Source organism: Vitis riparia, chromosome 7 (genome assembly GCF_004353265.1).
Source record: "Vitis riparia cultivar Riparia Gloire de Montpellier isolate 1030 chromosome 7, EGFV_Vit.rip_1.0, whole genome shotgun sequence".
NCBI lineage: Eukaryota > Viridiplantae > Streptophyta > Magnoliopsida > Vitales > Vitaceae > Vitis > Vitis riparia.
The window spans coordinates 13,681,821-13,703,186 of record NC_048437.1 but is presented as its reverse complement, the minus strand read 5'-3'; the positions used below and the strand labels follow the sequence as shown (position 1 = coordinate 13,703,186).

The 21,366-nt window shown below is 31.9% G+C and overlaps 1 protein-coding gene across 1 annotated transcript; it reads left to right on the top strand.

Moving 5' to 3' along the window:
- Window positions 1–11,218: 11,218 nt before the first annotated feature.
- LOC117917410 (wound-induced basic protein) lies at window positions 11,219–16,612 on the top strand. Its single transcript, XM_034833677.1, has 2 exons — window positions 11,219–11,351; window positions 16,272–16,612. Exons 1-2 carry the CDS (start codon window positions 11,281–11,283, stop codon window positions 16,342–16,344), a joined length of 144 nt encoding a protein of 47 aa, XP_034689568.1. The 5' UTR covers window positions 11,219–11,280; the 3' UTR covers window positions 16,345–16,612.
- Window positions 16,613–21,366: the final 4,754 nt, after the last annotated feature.

The following is a 21,366-nucleotide window of genomic DNA, read 5'->3' as shown; positions in this document are numbered from 1 at the left end:
GTCGATGGAGTGCATGATATCGGTCGAAGGGGGAATCGGGTGTGTAGTGTGAGTCTGTAATGGGTTTGTGGTTACACTTGGTTGACCTAAGTGAACCAAACCTTAGTCGATTAGATCCTGGATGGCATGTCTTAGAGCAGTACAATAATCAGTCTCATGTCCAGGTCCTTGATGATACGCGCAGTGTAGATCCATCCTGAATTGAGGCGGAACAGGCTGAGGTGGTGGCCTAGGAGTGAGACTAGTCAACAATGCGACCTTTGTAAGCTTCCAAAGAGCCTAGCTCAACGGCATGTGTAACTATGAAAACTGCCTCTACGTCCTCAAAGCAAAAGGAGTAGAGGTCTACTGAGCTCTAGGCCTGGGATAGGAAGCTGTAGGTCTCGCGGCAAACTATGCCTCATAGCATGGCTGTCATGTGGCCGTATATGAAACATGTGGTCTCTCTATGCCCTGGACAGCATAGTAAGGCAATGCTAATGTCGGAGGCATGTAGGTCTAATCATAAGTCTGATGAGGCGCCCATGACCTATACTGTTGAGGTGGATATGAAGGATGAGTCCCAGGAAGCTGTGGAACTAGCTAATGACGCTTGGAAGGCTTCTGACTGGTAGAACTAATAGCACTCACATCGTCCGATCTCTGTATTCCAGAGGGCTTCTTCCTCTTAACATCACTAGGGGAATAATCTGTCCATAAACCTTTAGAAATACCATCCTCAACATCATATAAGGCTAAAACCAGAGAACCAAAATCTGTGAAGGTTACCCTGACCACGTGTCTAGCAATCCTGAGCTGTAGACTTCTCAAAACCATCTGTATTTGATCTCTCTCTAATGGCCTATCAATAATCTCGGCGATCTTCCTACGCCAATGGGAGATGAATGAAGAAATGGACTCGTCTGACCTCTGTCTCAAAGCCTCAAGCTCTCTCCTCGATACATCTACGACAATATTAAATGAAAATTGCCGTAAAAAACTCCTAGGCTAAGTCATCCCATGTCCTGTGCCGTGAGGACTCCAAAGACGCGAACCAGTGCTAGGCCGCTCTACTCAAAGATAGTGGGAATAAGGTAATCATCTGTGACTCATCCAAGCCATGGGCCCCTCATCACTATGCTGTAGAGTCGAAGATGAATGCGAGGACAACCAATGCCCGTGTACTTCTCAATGTCGGACATCCTAAACTTGACCAGTAAATTGGCCACTGGCATACCCTCAAGATTATCCCAAACAACGGAACCATCAGATACTCTCAACTGTCTCATATGCTGCTCAATACGATCTATACGTGCATGAGCATCATCAACGACTATGGTCTGAACCACTACAGGTGAGGCAACCTTAGAATGACCATGCAATAGATAAGATGAGGCCTGAGGCACTATCGGAACAAGTGGTGGCGGTAGAGGTGGCAACGAGTTATGAAGTGTCTCATCCTGAACTGTGGGTGGTCTACTCTGTTGACTGCCCATCTCCTGCTTGAGATTGGCCAAGGCCTTCTGAATAGAAGTCATGGCGGCTATGAACTGATCAACTGTGACAACTTGTTGATCCATGTCTGACCTCTTTGAAAATGGGACTAATCTCCCCTCTACTCTGAACCAAGATGGTAAATCCAAACCGAGAACAAAGCGTTGATCCTGGAACATGAGAAACGGAATAAGGGTATGACATAGGGAAAACACAGAAGAAATTCTAATTTGAATTGAAATGAGCAAGGGATTGTCCGACTGTAACTCAAACTTGTACTGATCTCAGTGCACTCTCAACTGGAGGCTAAAAGGGGGAATATCAAATCCAAACTGTGACCAAAAAGGCTCTGAAGGCCCTCAGATGCACCCACGTGTAGGGAGGGAAACCTAACCGAAGGATCTACGACTCAATCTACAAGGTTATTGTGGCTTTAAAAGGATAAAGGTGGATTTTAAAAGATCCCTAGTAGAAGCGATCATACCCTTCGACGGTACACAATCCTCTGCACGCATCCGAAGAGACGGGGCGCTTCCATGCAAGGTGGTCATCACCTCCACACATGCACTACCTCGACATCCCAGGGGGTTTCCTATGGTGAAATCTCTCAAAACTCTCAACACTCAATAGTCAACTAAAGTGTGTAGTGAGCGGTGTGGGTGCATCCGAAAACCCTATGAAGCTAAAACAGAAAGAGGAATCATACTGGTTGAACAAATATCAATGAAACCTAACTCCGAGCTATACAAGTCTTCAATGATCGGACTCTAATTAACATCAATATGTTAGTCTCCTCCAAAATGCTCCCAAACATCAATATAGCCCATCACTAGACCCTACTCCTATCCTCTATCTTGGTCAGAGTAACAAATACACACAAAGCCTCACACTTGCAATAGCGAGAGCCGAAATGAAGGAAATGACCGAAATCAAAGGGTTGGAGGTAAGAGGATAAATGTGCAACCCACATGGACAAACGACATGCAATCACACAGAGGAGGGTAGTCATGCGACATACAATAAGACAAAGTACAAATATATTATTCATGTCCACATACAAGCTATGACTATCAAGATTAATAGCGATACTGACATCATGCTCAAAGACGATCAAGATAATACACAAATCGGAGAATCAACACATCTAGTCAAATGATATATTGAATCTATACATGCGAGGTGATCAAAATAATCATGGTAAAATCAAAGTCACTATGCTAAGGCAAGATAATCAATTAATACAATCAATATGTCAATGTCCTAAATGAATACAATAACTAAACATGCATCCAATGATATCAAGAAGTCTCAATATGCAATCAAAAGATAGGTACCCACTAATTGATCAATTAAACGCCATATTTGTTTCATCTTAAGTTCAAGCTCGACCATCTGATGATTCCCCAGTGGAGTCGCCATTTTGTGGACCCTGCATTTCGGCTCAATGCGTTCCCACTTGATGGTGAAACTCGTTTTTTTATTTGTTTGGTGAAAATATGATTTTAGAAAAAAAACTTGGAGTCGCCACTTATTTTTGTTTTATTTTTTAAAGGGTAAACAAAATTAGAAAGAAAACTCTAAGTATGACTCCTTATTTGAAAAATGTGGTATGTGAAAAAATCAAATTTGAGCTCGGGGGTCAGGTTACTTATTAGGAAGATACGATAAGAACAGTAGCACCCCTTTAAGTCTTTAAAAATGGGTCTTTACTAATAAAATGAATCACGTGTGGCAATTGATTGATTAAACGTGGATACCAAAAGATGATCATATACTGGGAGCCAAAACAAAGCGTAGGGAATGGTCAGAGTGAGAGTGGGTGCGTACCTTAGCAGAAAGCGAATAGTGCGCTATCATGAAATGAGGTTAGTGTACAAGAATGAGTGTAAAATATATCACATGTATCACCAAACAGAATATGAAATCGCCTATGGCACACATAACATTTCACTCAAGTTCATTTTTATTTTAAGTAATACTTCTTTGATGTTGGGCCCCCACCAAAGCCTAATTTATCTTTCTTGAATTGGTCTCACAAATTCCATTGTTTTAGAATTATGAAGAAAAAAAAATCATTCTTGCTTATGTAAAATCAAGAGAAACAGAAGATTATTTGAAAACCACAGTGGAATTAAAACTGTTCGAGGAAAAACTGGATTTTTGAAATTTATTTGAAAATTGGAGACTCGAAGATTATTTGAAAATTGGAGTTTTTGGAAATTAAATTTAAGAATGGGAAATTTAGAAATTAAATTTGAAAGGAATTGGAATTTTGAGATTTATTCGAGAATTGGAGGTTTGCAAATTAAATTTAAGAATTGGAATTTTGGAAATTAAATTTGAAAGAAATTGAAACTTTGAAAATTATTTGAGAGTTTGGAATTTTAAAAATTAAATTATGAAAATTGGGACTTTGGAAATTAAATTTTGAAAGAAATTAGAATTGAAAATTATTTGAGAAGTAGAAACTATGAAAATTAAATTATATAAATTGGAATCTTGTAAATTATTCGAAGGTAGAATTTTTCAAAATAAATAAATAAAATGATAATAATAAATAAATAAAAGTGAAAATTGGAATTTTGGAAATTGGAAATTAAGTTCGAAAATTAGAAAATGAGAGTTTCAGAAATTGAGAATTAAATTTGGAAATCGGAATTTTGAAGAATTATTTAAAGATGGAATTTTAAAAATAAATAAATAGACAAAATAATAATAATAACGAAAATAATAAAGATTAAATAAATAAATGTGAAAATTGGAATTTTGGAAATTGGAAATTAAATTTGGAAATCAGAATTTTAAAAAAATTGTTTAAGGATGGAATTTTTAAAAACACATAAATGAATAGAATAATAATAATGATGAAAATAATAATGATTAAATAAATAAATGTAAAAATTGAAATTTTGGAAATTGAGAATTAAATTTGTAAGAGTTAATTAAAGATGGAATTTTTTTTTAAAAAAAATTAAATTTGAAAATAATTAAAGTATGGGAAGTCAAGGTTTTGAAAATTAATTTTCTTTTTTAAAAAAATGGGATTTTTGAAAAATTAAATTAAAATTGAGGCTTTGAAAAATTAAATTGAAATTGGAGTTTTAGAAAATTATCTTAAGATTAAAATTTTGAAAATGAAATTTTCGGCATCAAAAATTGAAGAAAACTAAGAAAATAATAAAACCAAAAGAAATGGTCTTAGCATCATAACGTGTACAGGCACCACAATAGCACTACAAGCCCATTTTTATATTGCAATAATGTCATACCCACATCACTATCGCATTTTCCAATGCACATATCTCTCACATTCACACCACAAACCCATTTTTTTTATGCATGTGCCTGTCGTACCCACACCACTATCCCATTTTCCAATGCACATATCTCTCACATTCACACCACAAACCCATTTTTTTTATGCATGTGCTTGTCATACCCACACCACAAGCCCATTTTTCAAAATTATAACGCAGATTTCACCTTTTCATCCTCTTCAACACAGCCATGCATGGAAATGCTAGAGCTGGAGCTGGAGCTGCTCCTCAGCAAGGGGCGATCTCTACCTTCTTCAACAAAAATATGGAGGACAAATGCATTCCCGTACACATGAGTTGTAGGCAACAAGTTGGGTCAATGTGAATGGAGTTGAAGGTGGGAATGTGGTGACAAGTTTGGTGGATATGGAAGGTGAGAAACGGGTTTGAAAATGGGTATGAAGATTGATTAGGGTGGGAAGGTGGTGATATGAAAGGAATTAGTTGGTGGGGCCATGCATGCATAAGTCACGTGGAGATGGGTAAGATGTAAAAAGAGTAGGTAGAAATGGTGGTAGAGTAATGAGAGAAGGGGTTTTGTGGTGAGTGAAGTTGAAAGAGATTGGTACGAGGAGCGGTTGGTGACGAGTTTGTGGGTATGCAGTATATAAAAATGGGGGTGGTGAGTTGGGTAGGTGTGAAGGTTTTGATGGGTGTATTTGGTATGAGGTTAAAGGTGGAAGGTAGTGATGGGTTTTGCAATAGAACGAATGGGATATGTGGTGGGAAAAGTGGGTCAATGGGTTTTAAAGATATGCATGGGGGCTTATGAAGAATGAGATGGGTAGTAGGGACATGGGTATGGTGATAAGAGCACTCAAAGCAAACTGAAGTGTCGCCATCCAAACTCTCATGGGAGAAGGTTTGTTCCTCTCTCAAAACACAAACTGAATCTTCACGATTCACACAAGCAACTTCCTCACCTAAATCAATAACACCAAAACATCTTTGTTGCCACTGTACTACTTAATGAACCCAAATGACAAACGCGACCCCAAATACTAAAGCTTCAACGCAGTCCCATGACCAACCTAAGTGAGATCTTCACACCCCAAACTTACCAGAAACAGGGGAATGAACAAAATAAGATGGAAGCATGGCAAAAACTAGAGAAATAACCCAGGGAAACTAAGCAAGTCATGAACGTATACAACTTAATTTCAGGTGACATCCATAGGCCAATATAGGTGGAATCATAAGGGAGCAGGAGTGTGATGTCCCACATCGGATAGGAGAAAATGTTCCTGGCGCTATATATGTAGAGACTCCTCTTAGCCAAGTAGACGCGTTTTAAAGCCGTGAGGGCCCTCTTGGGCCCAAAGCGGACAATATCTACATGGTTGGGTGCGGGTCGTTACAAGGAGTATGGTTTTGATACACCAAGTTTTGGGAAGGAAGAGAGCATCTGGAATGCTTCTTTTAAGAGAAGTAAAAAACACTCAAAATAAATCCGAAAACAGGGCAAGCATACCTAGAGTCTCACAAAACGAATGAGTGGCCTATAGTATCCACACCAATAATCAAATGAACAAAAAAAAAAAAAAAAAATAGCAAGAACCAAGATGGAATAGTATGAAATGAGAAAATACTAGAGAATGTTGAAGTCATACTTGGACCGAACTGACGAGCTCCTCCCCTGCTTCTTCTTTAGTTTCTCTCTAAGGCTCTTCACTGGTGCCCACTCAAGCTCTCTCAAAATTTTCCTCCGAACCCCTCTTCAACCTCTCTTGCCCTCTTTAAATTTTTGCCCCTCCCCTGTTTCTGTCTTCTCCCGCAAGCCACTACCCGCTCCACTGCTCCTTGTTCAAGGAGGAGGTCATCACCGTCAACTGACACCATGGTGAGCTATGCTATTTGCCACATGTACATGCAGCTTGTTCTTGGCAGAAAGGGGTCCCTCACTCCTTTAAGGTGTTGCTAGCTCTTCCCGGGTGTGAGAAAAAAAAATCTCCAGGTTCAAGAGGGGTCTACACTTTGCTAAAGATTCATGTGGACCCTTTGAAGATAAATGGCGGTGAAACAATTTTCATGTTAATGAACTCTTGTACTCTATTTATATGTTAGTGATTTCTTTTAGTTATTTCTTTCCATCCATTAGACATACTCATGGTTTGAAATATTGGTAAATACGGATATATCGGTACATGAATTTTGTAGATATATCGAAAATATCGAAAAAATATTTGTGGATATTTTGATAAAAATATTGGTGAAACAAAAATTATTCAAAATTTATGAAAATGTTTAAAAAAAATATGATCAAATAAACAAGAATAGATATATTAAAATTATTTTGTAAGTGTAATTGAAATAAGTGTGGTCAAAGAGAAAAATATCGGTAAGTAGGGATATATTGGTCTTAATAATTTATTATTTATTATTTATCTTATCAAATTAATTTTAATTTATAAAATATTAGAACTTCATTATTATTATTTTTTATATTTTATTAAATTTTTAATAAATTTATGTTTTAATATTTTAAAATAAAAACATTCAAAATTAAATAAAATTAAAAGAATAAATAAATATAAAAATTTAAAAGTGAAGTGATGATAATTTTTAAAAATATGATTAATGAGATAAATGACGATACATTTAATATTAAAATTATAATTTATTTAATTCAAATGCATTCAATAATGTAAAATAAATTATGATGCATATATGATTTTTTAAATATTTATATATTTATATTTAATTATCATATAAATGGTATAAAAAAACACTTATTAAGAAAATTATAATTATAGTTTTTATACTTTCCATTAATCAATTATTGACCATATAATGATTCAAACTGCCCCTCATGGGTATCGATTTATTGACCACTATTATTTGTATTATGTGTTTACCTATATATATATATATATATATTATTTTTTTTTGTAATGAAATGCAACCACGACCAAGTATTTATTTAAAAGGAAAAGATTAAATAGCTTAAATTTGATCATGTTGTAATATATCATATTTATATTATTTTTACATTGTAACTTTAGTATATTTCTATTGTAGCCATGATCCCATTCATCAATATACTATTAGAATCCTGATATCAATAGCTAAAGGTTAGTTTTGGTATTTTTGCCTTTATTTCTAGTACAAGGTCTTCGAAGGATTTTTTTCATCGTTTGTGCCTTTTGATGGATTTATAAAAACAAAATCCATTTGATAGTAATTTTAGGAAATACTTATAATATTTTTAATATTTAAAAAATTTAAAATTTTAAATATTAGAGAGATTAGAAATACCTTTTAGAATTATTATCAAACATATTTTAGAGTATATTTAGAAGTGATTTGAAGAAATGTTTTTAGTTATTCTCTTATATACCTAATGGGGCTTGGAGTCGTTATCATCACCCGCAAACCTCATTGGGTAATTTTCCCTAATATAAAAGGTATAAAACTTCTACGATCATCTTGTCTCATTGAAATTTTCTAGAGACAAATGTGTTTTCAACCCATAAGGGTTTATAATTAAGATAAGGTCCTTCAACCACCATTGATGATAAGGATTTGAGATAGTAATTGACAAAAATACCCATTTGACTCATTGTTGTCTTTATTCTACTACTTGCCACTATTCTTTCTTATTTAACCATTTTTAGATTTTTCATTATTTTTTAAAACTCTTTTATAAATAATTAAAAAATTAACATTATTTTTTATTTTTAAATTATAAATAAAAAAATTATATTAATGATTCAAAGACTATTTTGGAAAATACTTTCTAAAAAAATATTAATTTAAATAAATAAAAATTATCTTTTACATTTATTTTTATCTTTTCCATTTTAGAAGTAAATAATTTAATGATTAAAATACCATTTAAAATAAATATATTCACTATTTTAATTTTTTTTATACTAAAAAGTATTTTAAAGTTTTTTTTTTTTTTTTTTTTTTTTTACAATTATAAAATAAAAAGTTCAATTTTTTTTTTAATCTTCTTCCTTCCTTATTTTAATAACTTTTTGAACATGACTTTTAGTAATAAGTTATATGAAATATTACAAATTTGTTCATTAAGGATTTTTTTTAATGATTTGAATTAATTGAAAATTTATTAAAATAAGAAAAAGAAAAGAAAGAAAGAGGATGGATGGAGAGTTTTTATTTTAATTTTGAGTTTGGTTTTAAAATATTTTTCTAGTTTTTATTTTTTATTTTTAAAAATAATTTTTATTTTCTATATTGTCTCTTTTTGAAAATACGTTTAATTAAAAAATGAAAATTGAAAACCTTGTTTAGTATTATTTTTTTTATATGAAAAAAAATTATTTATTCATTTATTGCACCACTGTACAATTGTATTACATTAACTGTATAAGGAAAATGTACTAAGTGTACAAAAGCGTACAAGACTACTATTTGTGAAAGATTATGAGTCATTCCTTTATTTTTCTTATCACTCACAAATTGTGCATATATGTCACGCACTTTATTTAATTCATGCATGAAAATTCCAATACTTTCTCTAATAATGATATCTGGAGAAATTTTTTTTGACCTTAAGTCATCCACCATCTTCTCAACTAAACCATTGAAAATATGGTTAAACACTCCTACGTGCACACATAACTTAGGAGGGATATGAAATTTGTGTCATTGTACAAGGGTATTACACTAACTGCACAAGGGAAATGTACTAATTGTACAAAGGTCTACAAGATGACCCTTTGTGAATTATTTTAATCAATTCTAAACCACTTTTTTATTTTCTTTGTCACCCAAGGATTGTACACCTATGTTATGCATTTTATTTAACTCTCACATAAAAATTCTAATATTTTCCCCAATAATGATATTTGGGGAAAAAAAATTAACCCTAAGTCATCCACCATTGAAAATATGATTAATACACCTACATGAACATATAACTTATGAGAAATATGAAATTTGTATCATTGTACAAGGGTATTACACTAACTGTACAAGGGAAATATGCTAAGTGTACAAGGGTGTACAAGACTCTTAATAGGTTTTGTACGATTTTCAAACAACTTGAGTTTGACATTATAGTTTTTTTTTTCTTTTTTTACCAAACTATGTCATTAAGACATTCCTTACAAAAATTAACACATAGAAAATAAAATTAAAATCAATCACGTTTGAATTGTTTATTATAAGTAAACTAAATGAAATATATATTTTTACTATTTTGCCTTTATAAACATAATTTCATTGTTATCAATAGAGATTAAAAAAAAAAATCATATTTAAATGGAATTAAAAATAAACAAAATTTATTTTTATAACAATTTTATTTTTTTAAATCATTAATTTAAATTATGAAATTAGTTTTAAAATTAAAAATATTTGTTGTAATTATAGTTTTGAAGATTTCATGATTTTTATCTTATTACTTTGAAAAAATTGCTTTAATAAGAAAGTATTTATTTTAATGATTTTAAATATTTAAATTTTTATTAAAAAATATTTAGGATTAGTGTGAAGAGCAATTAGGTAATTTTGGAATGGAGAAGTTTTAAATATTTTGAAGACTTTAATTTGGCCAATTACCCTATTTACACTTTCAAATTTATTGGAAGGTTGGTAAATTAGTCTTAAAAATATTGCATTCTTGATTAATATATATATATATATATATATATATATATGCATGTGAGTGTTTACATTATTTTTGAAATAATAAATATCATGTGTCTAATTTGCAAGTTAGAAAAAAAAATATTTTATGAGGTATTTAAAAAGTATTTATTATATATTCTATAAATTTGAAAAAATATAATATTTGATGATACTTAATTTACAAGTTAGAACAAACAAATAATACTAATATTTTATGAGGTGTTTAAAAATTATTTAATATATATGAGAAAAAATATAAGTTTGAAATAAAAAACAACATTTATTATATATTATGTAAATTTGAAAAAAAAAATATATATTTGATGAGGTATTTAAAAGTTATTCACTTCAAAAATATATTTGGCAATAATAATTTTTAATCATCTTTTATATTCAATTTGATGAAGAAAAATTATTCAAGTTGGTTCCATTATTAAATATGTGAGAGAAGGGTAAAAGAGTTAAAGAGAGAATGAGAAATGTAAGATGATTGGTTATTTTTTTTATTTTTATTTAATAGTTAAGGGTATTGTAGGGATTTTTTAAAGACAATCTCTCCATTTCTACTTTTATTGGGTTTTCAATTTAATTATGAACGATGGAATGACCTTATCTTAATTGCTTGAAAACACAATTCTCTCAATTTTCTATTGAGAAACGAGGTTATGATGGGACGGCCCGCTGCAGGCAGGCTTAGAAAAGTCACAAAAACGCGAATGGTTTTAAACAAATTAAATTACAAAAAATGGGGCTTTATGCTTGGGCCCAAACCCAAATACCTAAATATAGTTTGGGCCTGCCTCTACGCTATAAGGCATTAGAACTGTCTAGGTTTTGAAATTAGGGTTAGGGTTTGTCTGGTGGTTGTGGAAGAAAGAAGCAAAAAGCGAAAATGATCTACGATGTCAACTCTCCTCTCTTCAGGTCCTTCCTCAGTCAGAAGGGAGGCTCCTCCGACAAGAGGTATTCTGTTATCTCATCTATTACGTGCATATTTTGTCGATTTTATTATCTAAAGGATTTCTGATTTCTGATTTCTGAAAATGGAAAACAAGTTTTTGCAACTGCGTTTTCCGACAACGTTTTTGGAGATTTGTATTGAAGTTGCTCCTGGCGGACTTCCGTGAATTGTTTTCCTGTTTTGAATTAAGAATAATTTTATCTGGTGTTATTTTCGTAGAAATGTATGTATATGTGTATTTGTATTGTTTGAAATGATTGTTTTTGTTGTTGATATTGTTGTTTTTTCTTGTTATAATGCAAAATCTATCGTTTGAGTTTGGGTAATGGATACTGCGGCAGTGCTGCATAATTTTTGTTTTTCTGCAACACTTTAAAACTTTAAAGAAATGAAAATAGGAATTTGTAAAGAGGTGGAGTCTTAAGAACGCATGTTTCTAGGTAGCTGATCTAGTCATATTTTAGAGACGCTGCATTTTTTCCCCTAGGGTCAAATTTTTTAAAAGTAAGCCTCTGGGCATTAGGTATAAGCCTTTTGGGACCCTAATTTTTATATAATTAATAAATATTTATTTTTGGCCATCTCTTGGTGGCTGTTGTATCCGTCCTGTGTACATTGGTGTGCTCTTTTTTGAACTTTTAATGCATTTCTTGTTTACTTACAGAAAAAATTAATTAATAAACATTTCAAAATAGTTTCAAATATATCTCCTCATAAAAGCTTATTTTAAGTCATAGAAGACTATACTACACTTTAAAAAAACCATAAGAAGTTACAAAATAACAAACATAAGTCAAACGTATGTAAATCCTCTCCAATACCATCATCATCATCATCATCCAGTGTATCTATAGTATGAAAGTTTGCACCATTAAATCCCTTTTATTTTTTAATGGGCAAAATGAAAACATACTCCATCAAATCCTGCAATTTAACCTAATTCCTCATCTTCATCATTGGAGTTGGATCCATGCCAATTTCTTCAAGTAATTCTTTTCTTTTCTTTCTTTTTTTTTGGTCCTATAAAATTGAATAATACCTCTTTGCATTCCAATCTTACATCTTCATTAACTTTGCTACATGGTTTCCTACTATGATGAGTTTCAACCAAATAATGCTCAAGTATATTTACTTCTCCCCTACACTTTTGATTACAAAACTTGTCTTTAATACCTCTCCTTGGAAACTTTCATAGTTTATTTCTACATAAAATCTCTTCTTAAACCCTTCAAAAGACTTATATGAGACAAAAGAATGACAATTGCATTAAATAAACCTTTGAAAAAATGAATTACATATTTTTTTGGCACATAAAAGAATAAAAGTTCAAATATGTAAGTTTTTTACTATTTTGAAAAAAAAAAGAACTTAAGAGAGATGGTAAAAGTGAAATTCTATAGATTCCATATCCTTGAAATTCCTTAATAAAAGGAATATTTTTCAAAATTAAATAGTTACATGTAATAAATTTTATTGTAGATGGTCATTGAGGCTTGGTTCAAGTGGTAAAGGGTTGGGCATGTTTATGGAAGGTTTCAGGTTCAAATCCCAACGGGGACAAAAAAAGAAAAAAGAAAAAAAACTACCTATAAAAAAATAAATTTTATCATACATCTATATAAATATCTAATGCTAATCAAAGATCAAATAAATAAATTTTCTTTAATTTGACAATTTTGCCGATTAAAAAAGCAAAAAAAAAAAAAAAAAAAAAAAGAGGTCGAGCATCTGAGAAGGAAGACCATACAATAAATATTATTTAATTTAATAACCTTGCCTCATAAAAAAAGGAAAAAATATTTTTAGAAAGGTAGAATAGAGGCTGGGAATCTAAAGAAAGATGAAGGAAAAATATAAAATGGGATAAAGGAGGTAGGAGAGAAAGCAGAATGGGAGAGAGAAGAGGGGGGAATAGAAGAAGAGAGAAGAGGGAACCATATCTAGCACGGTTGAGCATGACAAGAGGAAAAGAAGTTGTCAATGCTAGATGGAAGGTGAGAAGCTGCTGGCCTTATTGAAAGGGCCAAAGATGGTAGTGACGATGATAGTGGTGCCAACATTGACAAAAATGAGGTATTATGGTGACGGTAAGAGCAAGGGTAAGGGTTTTATGCAATTTAGCTCATTTGCTCACTTTTTGTGGGTTTGGGGTTAAAGATTTTTAAATTTTTTTTTTTTTTTCAAAAAGTTTTTTTTTTCCTTGGCCACTTTGGCAAAGAGATACTCCTCATAAGCTTATGTCTCATGTGGCTGTGCACAAAGGCACACCAGAATTGCATCTCAGGTGAGCTTTGACCTCAAATGCGAATGCCTTTTGGGGAGTCCAACATTTTTTCTAACGCCATGATACCTTGATGCCTTCTATCACCACATCATCCTGAGCACGCCATGATAAAACCTTGATCCTTGCTCTCCCTGACACGACAATACCTCATTGTCGTTGACAATGTCGTCACCACCAGCTCATTCCCCTCTCAACAATTTCTCTCTTGTTGTGCTTCGTCATGCCAACATAAATATTCATTGATTATAAAAATTAGAATCCTAAAAGGCTTATGCATCGCCTCATGGGCAAAAAAAACTCCTTGCTTAGGTTTGTGCCTTAAAAACTTTGTTTAGAGCTTCACATTTTTTGGACCTACAGACTCAATCAACACTTAGAAGTATCATTTGATGGATTCAAGTATGTTATCCCTATGCATGTGGATGTTTTGGAGCCAGAATGTGGAACATTAAGATGATACTATCTACATATGGCTAGGAGATTGCTTTGAAGTTATGTACAAAAATGGACCCTCACTAGTGAAGAGTATGTATTTATCTTGTTTACATTACACATACCAGTGAAATTTTTACTGTTAGGTTTTGTTTGATTCAAAGTCAAAGAATTTGCATTGTAAATGCCATTATGGTGCAAAAGTTGTTATAGGAAGAATGAAATTTTCTTTGAAATTTTTAATTGTTTGGTGTAAACCTTGGAAATCATTGCTTCCTAGAAGATTAAAGCCCTCCAAACTTTAGTTCATTTGGCAGTGAAATCTCCAATTATTCTTTATTAATTGGGCCAATTATGTTAGTTATTGGGCAGCAGATAAGATGAAGAGGGTAGTTATTGGCATGTTTAGGATGATGAGTCTGTGGTTTTTATGAGTGATGTTTGGGGCAATGATGATGTGGTGCAGATGATGATGATTTGGCTGGGAAAAATGTCGATGATGATGTTGTTTAGGTGATCTGCCAGCTGGATTAGGTGGATTTGGAAGGGACTTTTAGAGATTGAATTTGTTAGGTTGGTCCCTTTTTTAGTCATCATTGTTCTTTGCAAGCTAAATGATTCTTACTTATAAAACTAACATGTAATAATATTTCAAATTTTTTTGTTGATGAGTTACTGTTTGAATAGCTTTTAGGTCTTCTGCCATATGCGGGGAGTTCTATTAGTTTCTCATCATGACATATCTTGAAACTAAACTTGGCAATTCATAGCCTGAATATCTCAAGTCAACTGATAAATGTCAGGATGGGTCCTGGTTAGGCTATAGTACATGTCAGGATGAATTCAGGTCATATTAGTAACATTTAGTTAATTATTTATCATCTAATAATTTGAAATATGTTGTAATTACTGTAATGAATTCTCTTTGATCAGCAATAGATAATTCATTGAAGTGAATTTGAATTGAAAGTATAGAAGGACAAACTGTCCTTCAATAAGATTGCAGACAGTTACAAAAAAGGTGAAATAAATCTGCCACTAGAATATCCAAAAGTACCAAAGCAAAAGCTAAGAGACTTTAATGAATTTTAATATGATTATTTTCTCTTTTTCAGCTTCCTTGTAATTTTTCCAGTTTTGGCTAGTACATTTCAAGGGATCATTTTTCATGATTGCTTACACCTGTTCATCTGCACTTACTTGCCCTTTTTTTCGGGTTTTAATATGGCCTTGAAATGTTCGACAACACATACATCTTAGTTTTAAACTGCACACTAAATAAGGTTAGGTTTTCTTGCCCAGCAATTGGTGTTAGCCAAGGCTTATGGTAGGGCTATCTGTTGCTATGATCTTAGAGTGGTGAGATCAGGCTTATAGATGATCATGTAATCATCTCAAACCTGAATGGATTGTGTTTTGGTCCCTAGAGCTGACTCCATATGGTTGGGATAAGACTTGCTGGTGCTGTTTCTGTTTCTGTTTCTGTTTCAGTTCTTGATTACTGACATGCTAATGTTCAACAAAGACACTGAAAGATGGTCTTAACAAGTGTATTCTTCATGATTCAAGGGAAGATGTTACTGTTTATTCTCAATTATCTAAAATATTATGTTTAAATTTAATATAATACAGATCATTATTTATTCTTTGGTAATGAGAAAGAACTTCCTAGAAGTAATCACTCCTATGACCAGTGAAAGGAAAGGAATATGGAACACATGGTGATGTTCCCAGGAATTGTTGCTGTGTTTTGTTCCTGCATTTCGCTGGCCAATTCATTATTGTGGATGTAACATTCCAGTACCTTAAACTGAGTTAGGATTAATCTTCAGGTAGTTTATAATTGCCTAGTTAGTTCTATGTCATCAATACCCTTCAAAATGGGAAAGAAAAATGCAGATTGATTTGAATTTGTTAGCTTTATAATGAAAACAAGTTGATGTTCTTGCTACTTCCAAGGGGGGTAAACAAGGTTTTTAGCTTGTTAAATTCTGGAATTACTCATCTTTTTTTGCATGTCATGGTCCCTTTTTCCAGGCTCCTGTCTATTTTAGCTAGTGCTCCTGTTTCATTATAGATATTTTTGCTTTTAATACTTTATCTGGGGCGAATTTCTCCCCTATGCCCTTGGGAGTCATAATCAGAATTTCCTTGGTTGGTCTTGTGTTTTCTGATGCGTTTTTGTTATTTTTGTTGGGTATTTCAGGAAAACTGAAGAGCAGAAGCCAAAGGAGCAGAGGCCCAAAGCAAGCGAGAATAAGCCTGTTATGACGGAGTAACACTGATGCTTGCAGCTTGGGATCATGAGAAGCTTTAGCAAGGAGGGATGAGTTGGTAAATGCTCTGTTACGATGTTGTCGAGATGAAAGGAAACATGGATTATTATTTTGTTTTTTTAAAGTTTGCTGTGCTAGTGGTTTTTGTTTGAATATGGATACTCTTATGAGTTTAGAATTAAACTGAGTCCGCAATCAATGAACTTGTTTCCATTTCCAAAAGGATTCAAAAGATAATATTTCGATAGTAAAGATGAGGCAGATTTTGGGGTCAAATGCTGCACCTTTTGTCTCGTCTTAGGAGAGACTCGAATCAACTCTCCATATCCATACTAATAGCATTCTGCGATTGCCAACTTCACCTTAACCAGGTTGAATCATCTTATATGATGACTATTATTAAAGTGTTTGTACATGAGTGGATAGGGACAGGGATATCGTTGAAACTACCTCCCTTATTATTAACCAACATCATCTCCCATTCACCTACCCCTACATTCTGTTACAGCTGTTTTGAAATCTCATTAGCAACCAGGTGTTGAGGTGTTACTATTGGGTTGAAAAAAATTGTTAAAAGAAAATAATTTTTTTTTTTCATTTTTTTCTCCTCAAATTTTTGGGAAGGGCAGTTAAATTGAAATGCCTTGTTTATAAACTAGATAACCCACTAAAATAGGGAACATCATTTTCTCTTCTATCATTACATAAATCCCTAGTGCAATTACATAACACCCAAATGTTCCAACATTTTTGGCAACCTCCAAGCTTTCATCATTAGTACATGTGAAAAATATCATTTTCACCCTCCCATCTGTCACCAACCCATATATTCTACCAACACCAACCAAATCTTCCATAAAAATCCTATCCTGCCTTCAATTGTCTTCACCCTGGTGCCCACATTCAGCTAATTCCAACCCTCCCCATAAGTCATATTCACTACTAACCCCTAAACTCCTCAACCCTCATCCAACCACTCCACCACCCAATACCCAGAAACATGAATTAACAATAATAAATATAACTTAGTTTGCTTCTATGTTTTCTTAATGGTTTTTCACAAATGTGTTCATTTGAAGCAATTATTTGGTAAGTCTCAGTAATATTACATATTTGCCTTTTAAAAGGAATTTTGGTACCCTCTTTAATGTTGTACTTGTACATCGAGACATTTATATTACTTACAAAAGTGACAGTAGGAATCAAAATTCATTCTTATTATGACTTTGAATTCTCTCTTTCACATGATATTACGAAATTACGGGAGTTATCTTCATTTATATTCCTATTCCCACATCAAACCCTTGTAGTGTTTTTTTTAAAAAATAATAATTATAGTTTATGTGAAGCTTGTTATTGACTAGATTATCTAGAGAGATCCAAATCTTGATTCAGTACGAAATTAGAGAAGAAAGTTTTGGATATGGGAACAAAAGATGTAAAGGTTCTGATTGATTTGGAGTGTGTATGGGATAAAGTCACTCACAGTGTCAACTTTGGGCCTCACTCATTATCATTCTTATCTTTCACTTTTGGGGCATCTACATTATTATGTCTTTCACTTATTTTGTTCTAAAAGAGATTTTTTTTTTTTTCCTTTCAAAAACACAAATAAAAATAAAAGTAATTATATTTTCTGTAAGGCAAAATATAATGTTTACTCCTTCATTAAGAATACAAAGAAACAAGTACATTGAATCTCCCTCCCATGTTTGTTCAAATTTTCATCATAGGATAAAATAAGAAGACTGTCTCAAAAGAAAAGTTTAAATAATCCATTTTCTCATAATTTGTGAGGGAAAAAAAACCCCAATCTCCTCAAAATTTTTCCCTTCTGCTATTTTCTCATCAGCCACACAAATCAATGGCTAATTTCCTTCCCACTGACTTAGAAAGGAGACAAAGCCTACCCAATTTACTGTCCTTTTGCAAGGATAATATTTTGAAATTATTTTCTCAAGCTTCTTCTTCTTATTTTCCTTTGATTCCTAGACAAAAAGTACTATGTGAGCTATATAGCCTTGGCTTTTCTTAAGCTTATGATAAATTGATAATGAACATTAATGGAAGATTTTACTGGTCAATTCGACATGGAAAAATAAGAATTAAAAAACAGAAAGAATACATGTTTTTCCAAAAGTGCCCTCATAGGAAGGAACATATGGGCCCCAAATGGGGAAAGTTGGAGACCAAATGGTGCATGCATAGTGTGCACTTGAGTAGCCATCACTGCCTGCCCATGTGAACCCTCCTTTTATAGTTTTATTTGCCAACCTCTCAATCACTCCTTCTCTCGTACCCTCTTCTTTTCTATCTTCCTATCACCCTTTTCTTTTCTTCTAATTCCAATATCCTCCTCCCTCTTTATTAATTTGGGTTTATCTTTCTTTGCATTGCAATTCCTTGCACCATCATTTAGGCCATTCTCCACCTTTGCATGTGAATTTGCATTTATATCTTGTGTATTTGAAATACTATTCTAAATTTTTGTTCCCAAAATTTGGAGAAGAAATTGTAGATTGAGTTGGGTGACTCTTTGAATTTTTAGATAACAAAATTTGACATGGTATTTATTTCACTAAAGAGGGTTTTGCTCTTTTATGATGTTTAAATACAAGAAATCAAAAGTGGAGCATTAGTTCCAAGTTATGGAAAAGTTAAAGTTTATGGTGTTTTAAACAAAAATTAATAGAAAGTTATGCTAATAATTAGGAAAATTAATATATTTTAGGGCCTATTTGTGTTTTCTGTTTTAAACTTTAAATTTAATGATAGAATAAGTAAAAGTAAAAGTAAAAGTAGGTATTTTTGCTATGTTGATTTTTTGTCTAAAAATTATATTTTAAATATATTTTTATTTAAAATAACCTTAGGACCGTTATAGTTACGGCTGCCGTTCACCGGGGCTTCGATCGCCGGATGTACTAGTACTAGCAGTGCATCAAAGATGCAGTCATCGATTCTCCCTAGAGGCCACAATTATCATTTATTTTATAATTGGTTCTTGAAAAACTGGAAAAAAAAGGACAAAAAAAAGAAAATAAAAGAGAAAAATAGAAGAAGATAAAAAATAAAAGAAAATAAAAAACAGATTAAAGTTAATATAGTATTTTTTTTACGTTTCTTTAAATTCATTTCACTTATTCTTTCATAATTAATTTTAATTACATTTATTTATTTATATATATATATATATTTTTTATAATTAATCAAATATTAAAAAAAAAATATTTTCCCTAATTTTTTTTCTTCACTTAAATCTTTTTGTGAAGTATACATAGCTTAAAAGTTACCCCTAACCTTCCAAAGCTATTTCTAGGGTTAAAAACCCTCTTTCAAATGGGACAGGTTGCAAAAGTACCATGGGTTTCAGATAAAAAATGGGAACCCAAAATTAAAATTTAATTTATAATTTAAAAAATGACATTATAAAATAAACAAAGCAAGTATGGGCTTGAACGTTCACAAACACATAGTTGGCTAAAGAAACAAATAGTTGAGTTGGCATGAAGCCAAGGATGCCCATAAGTCAAATTTGTCTTTATATTCATATTCATGTGCTGCATGCATCATACCATTATATATAGAATATAGTTTGTAGTCTTATATATAACAGGTGATGATGAGAACATGTAGATTTATATTTTAACATATGAGTCCATCAGGTAGCACATTGGTTCACGTTTCAGACACCCACCATTGTCTCATGTCCAAGTGGTGGATATTTGCTAATAAGAACCCTAAAAAAACCTGAAAGAAGAAGAAGAAGAAGAAGAAGAAGAAGAAGAAGAAAGGAAAAGAAAAGGGACTTTTCATCAAATTGGAATTGGTCTGTGTAATGTAGGGTAGAGCTATTTTAAAGAATGAGATGCCCCCAATTGCATTTTGATTTTTGGGAGGTGTGTTTGCTAGTTTTAGAAAGATGCTTTTAGATACTTTCTCTGCATACAAAGAAAAGGATCAACCCTTCTAAGTACTTATGCCAAGTTTAATCATTTTTTTTGTTAATTAATAAATAGATTTAGGTGGTGTTTGTTTTTTTAGTTTTTTACTAAAAATAATTTGTTTTTATAATTTAAGTTATTTGTTTTTCAACTTTTTCATGACTTATTATAAATTTTTTATTAAATAGAAAAAACCAAAATATGTAACTTTTTCTAAATAGAAAAAATAACATATTGATTTTTTTTTACTTTTTAATATTTAATAGAAATAAAATATTACAAAAACAAATAATCTAATATTTAACAGTATTAAGTATTAAATTTCTATTTAGAATTAAGTAAAAAAACAAACACCACCTTAGGTTATGTTTAGTTCTTAAAAAGTTTGAAGAAAAATACGATGAAAAGAAAACAGAGAAAAAAAGTAAAAAAATAAAAATAAAAATAGATTTAAAGTGAATGAATTATTTTTATATCCTACTTGAAATTTGTTTTATTTTAATTATATTTGATTTTTTTAGTATTTTTAACCATGTAATCAAATATGAGAAAATCATTTTTTTTTTACATTTATTTTTTTTCTTAATACTTTTTGAGAATCAAACGGAATCTTAAAAAATCAATTTTATTTTTATATCTTAAAAAAGAAGAAGATGTGTTTGGAATATTTGTCTTTAAAAATCATTAACCCATCTTTTAAGCTTAATAAAAATAATATTCTATTAAAAAAACTATTAATCCCATGTAAATCCTATATTAATTTATATAAATAATCATTTATAATATTGTTATAATTTTAATTATGAGCTAAAAGCCAAAAACTAAATGTAAAAAGCTAGTCTAAGCATGGTCTAAATATATAAGATAATATGATTGTTGACAGAGTGAGGCTAAATAGAATTTGAAAAATTGTTGTAAATTAGTTTTCTATAATGACACATGACACGCAGGGGGAGGATGTTTAGGTCATTTAGACAAGGAAAAAGGACATGGGTGGTGGGGGTGGTGGTTATGGAAAGAGCATTGTTCCTAAAGGTGCTTTTCCTCTTTCCCCCAAGTGTTAGTTACTCTCTCTCTCTCT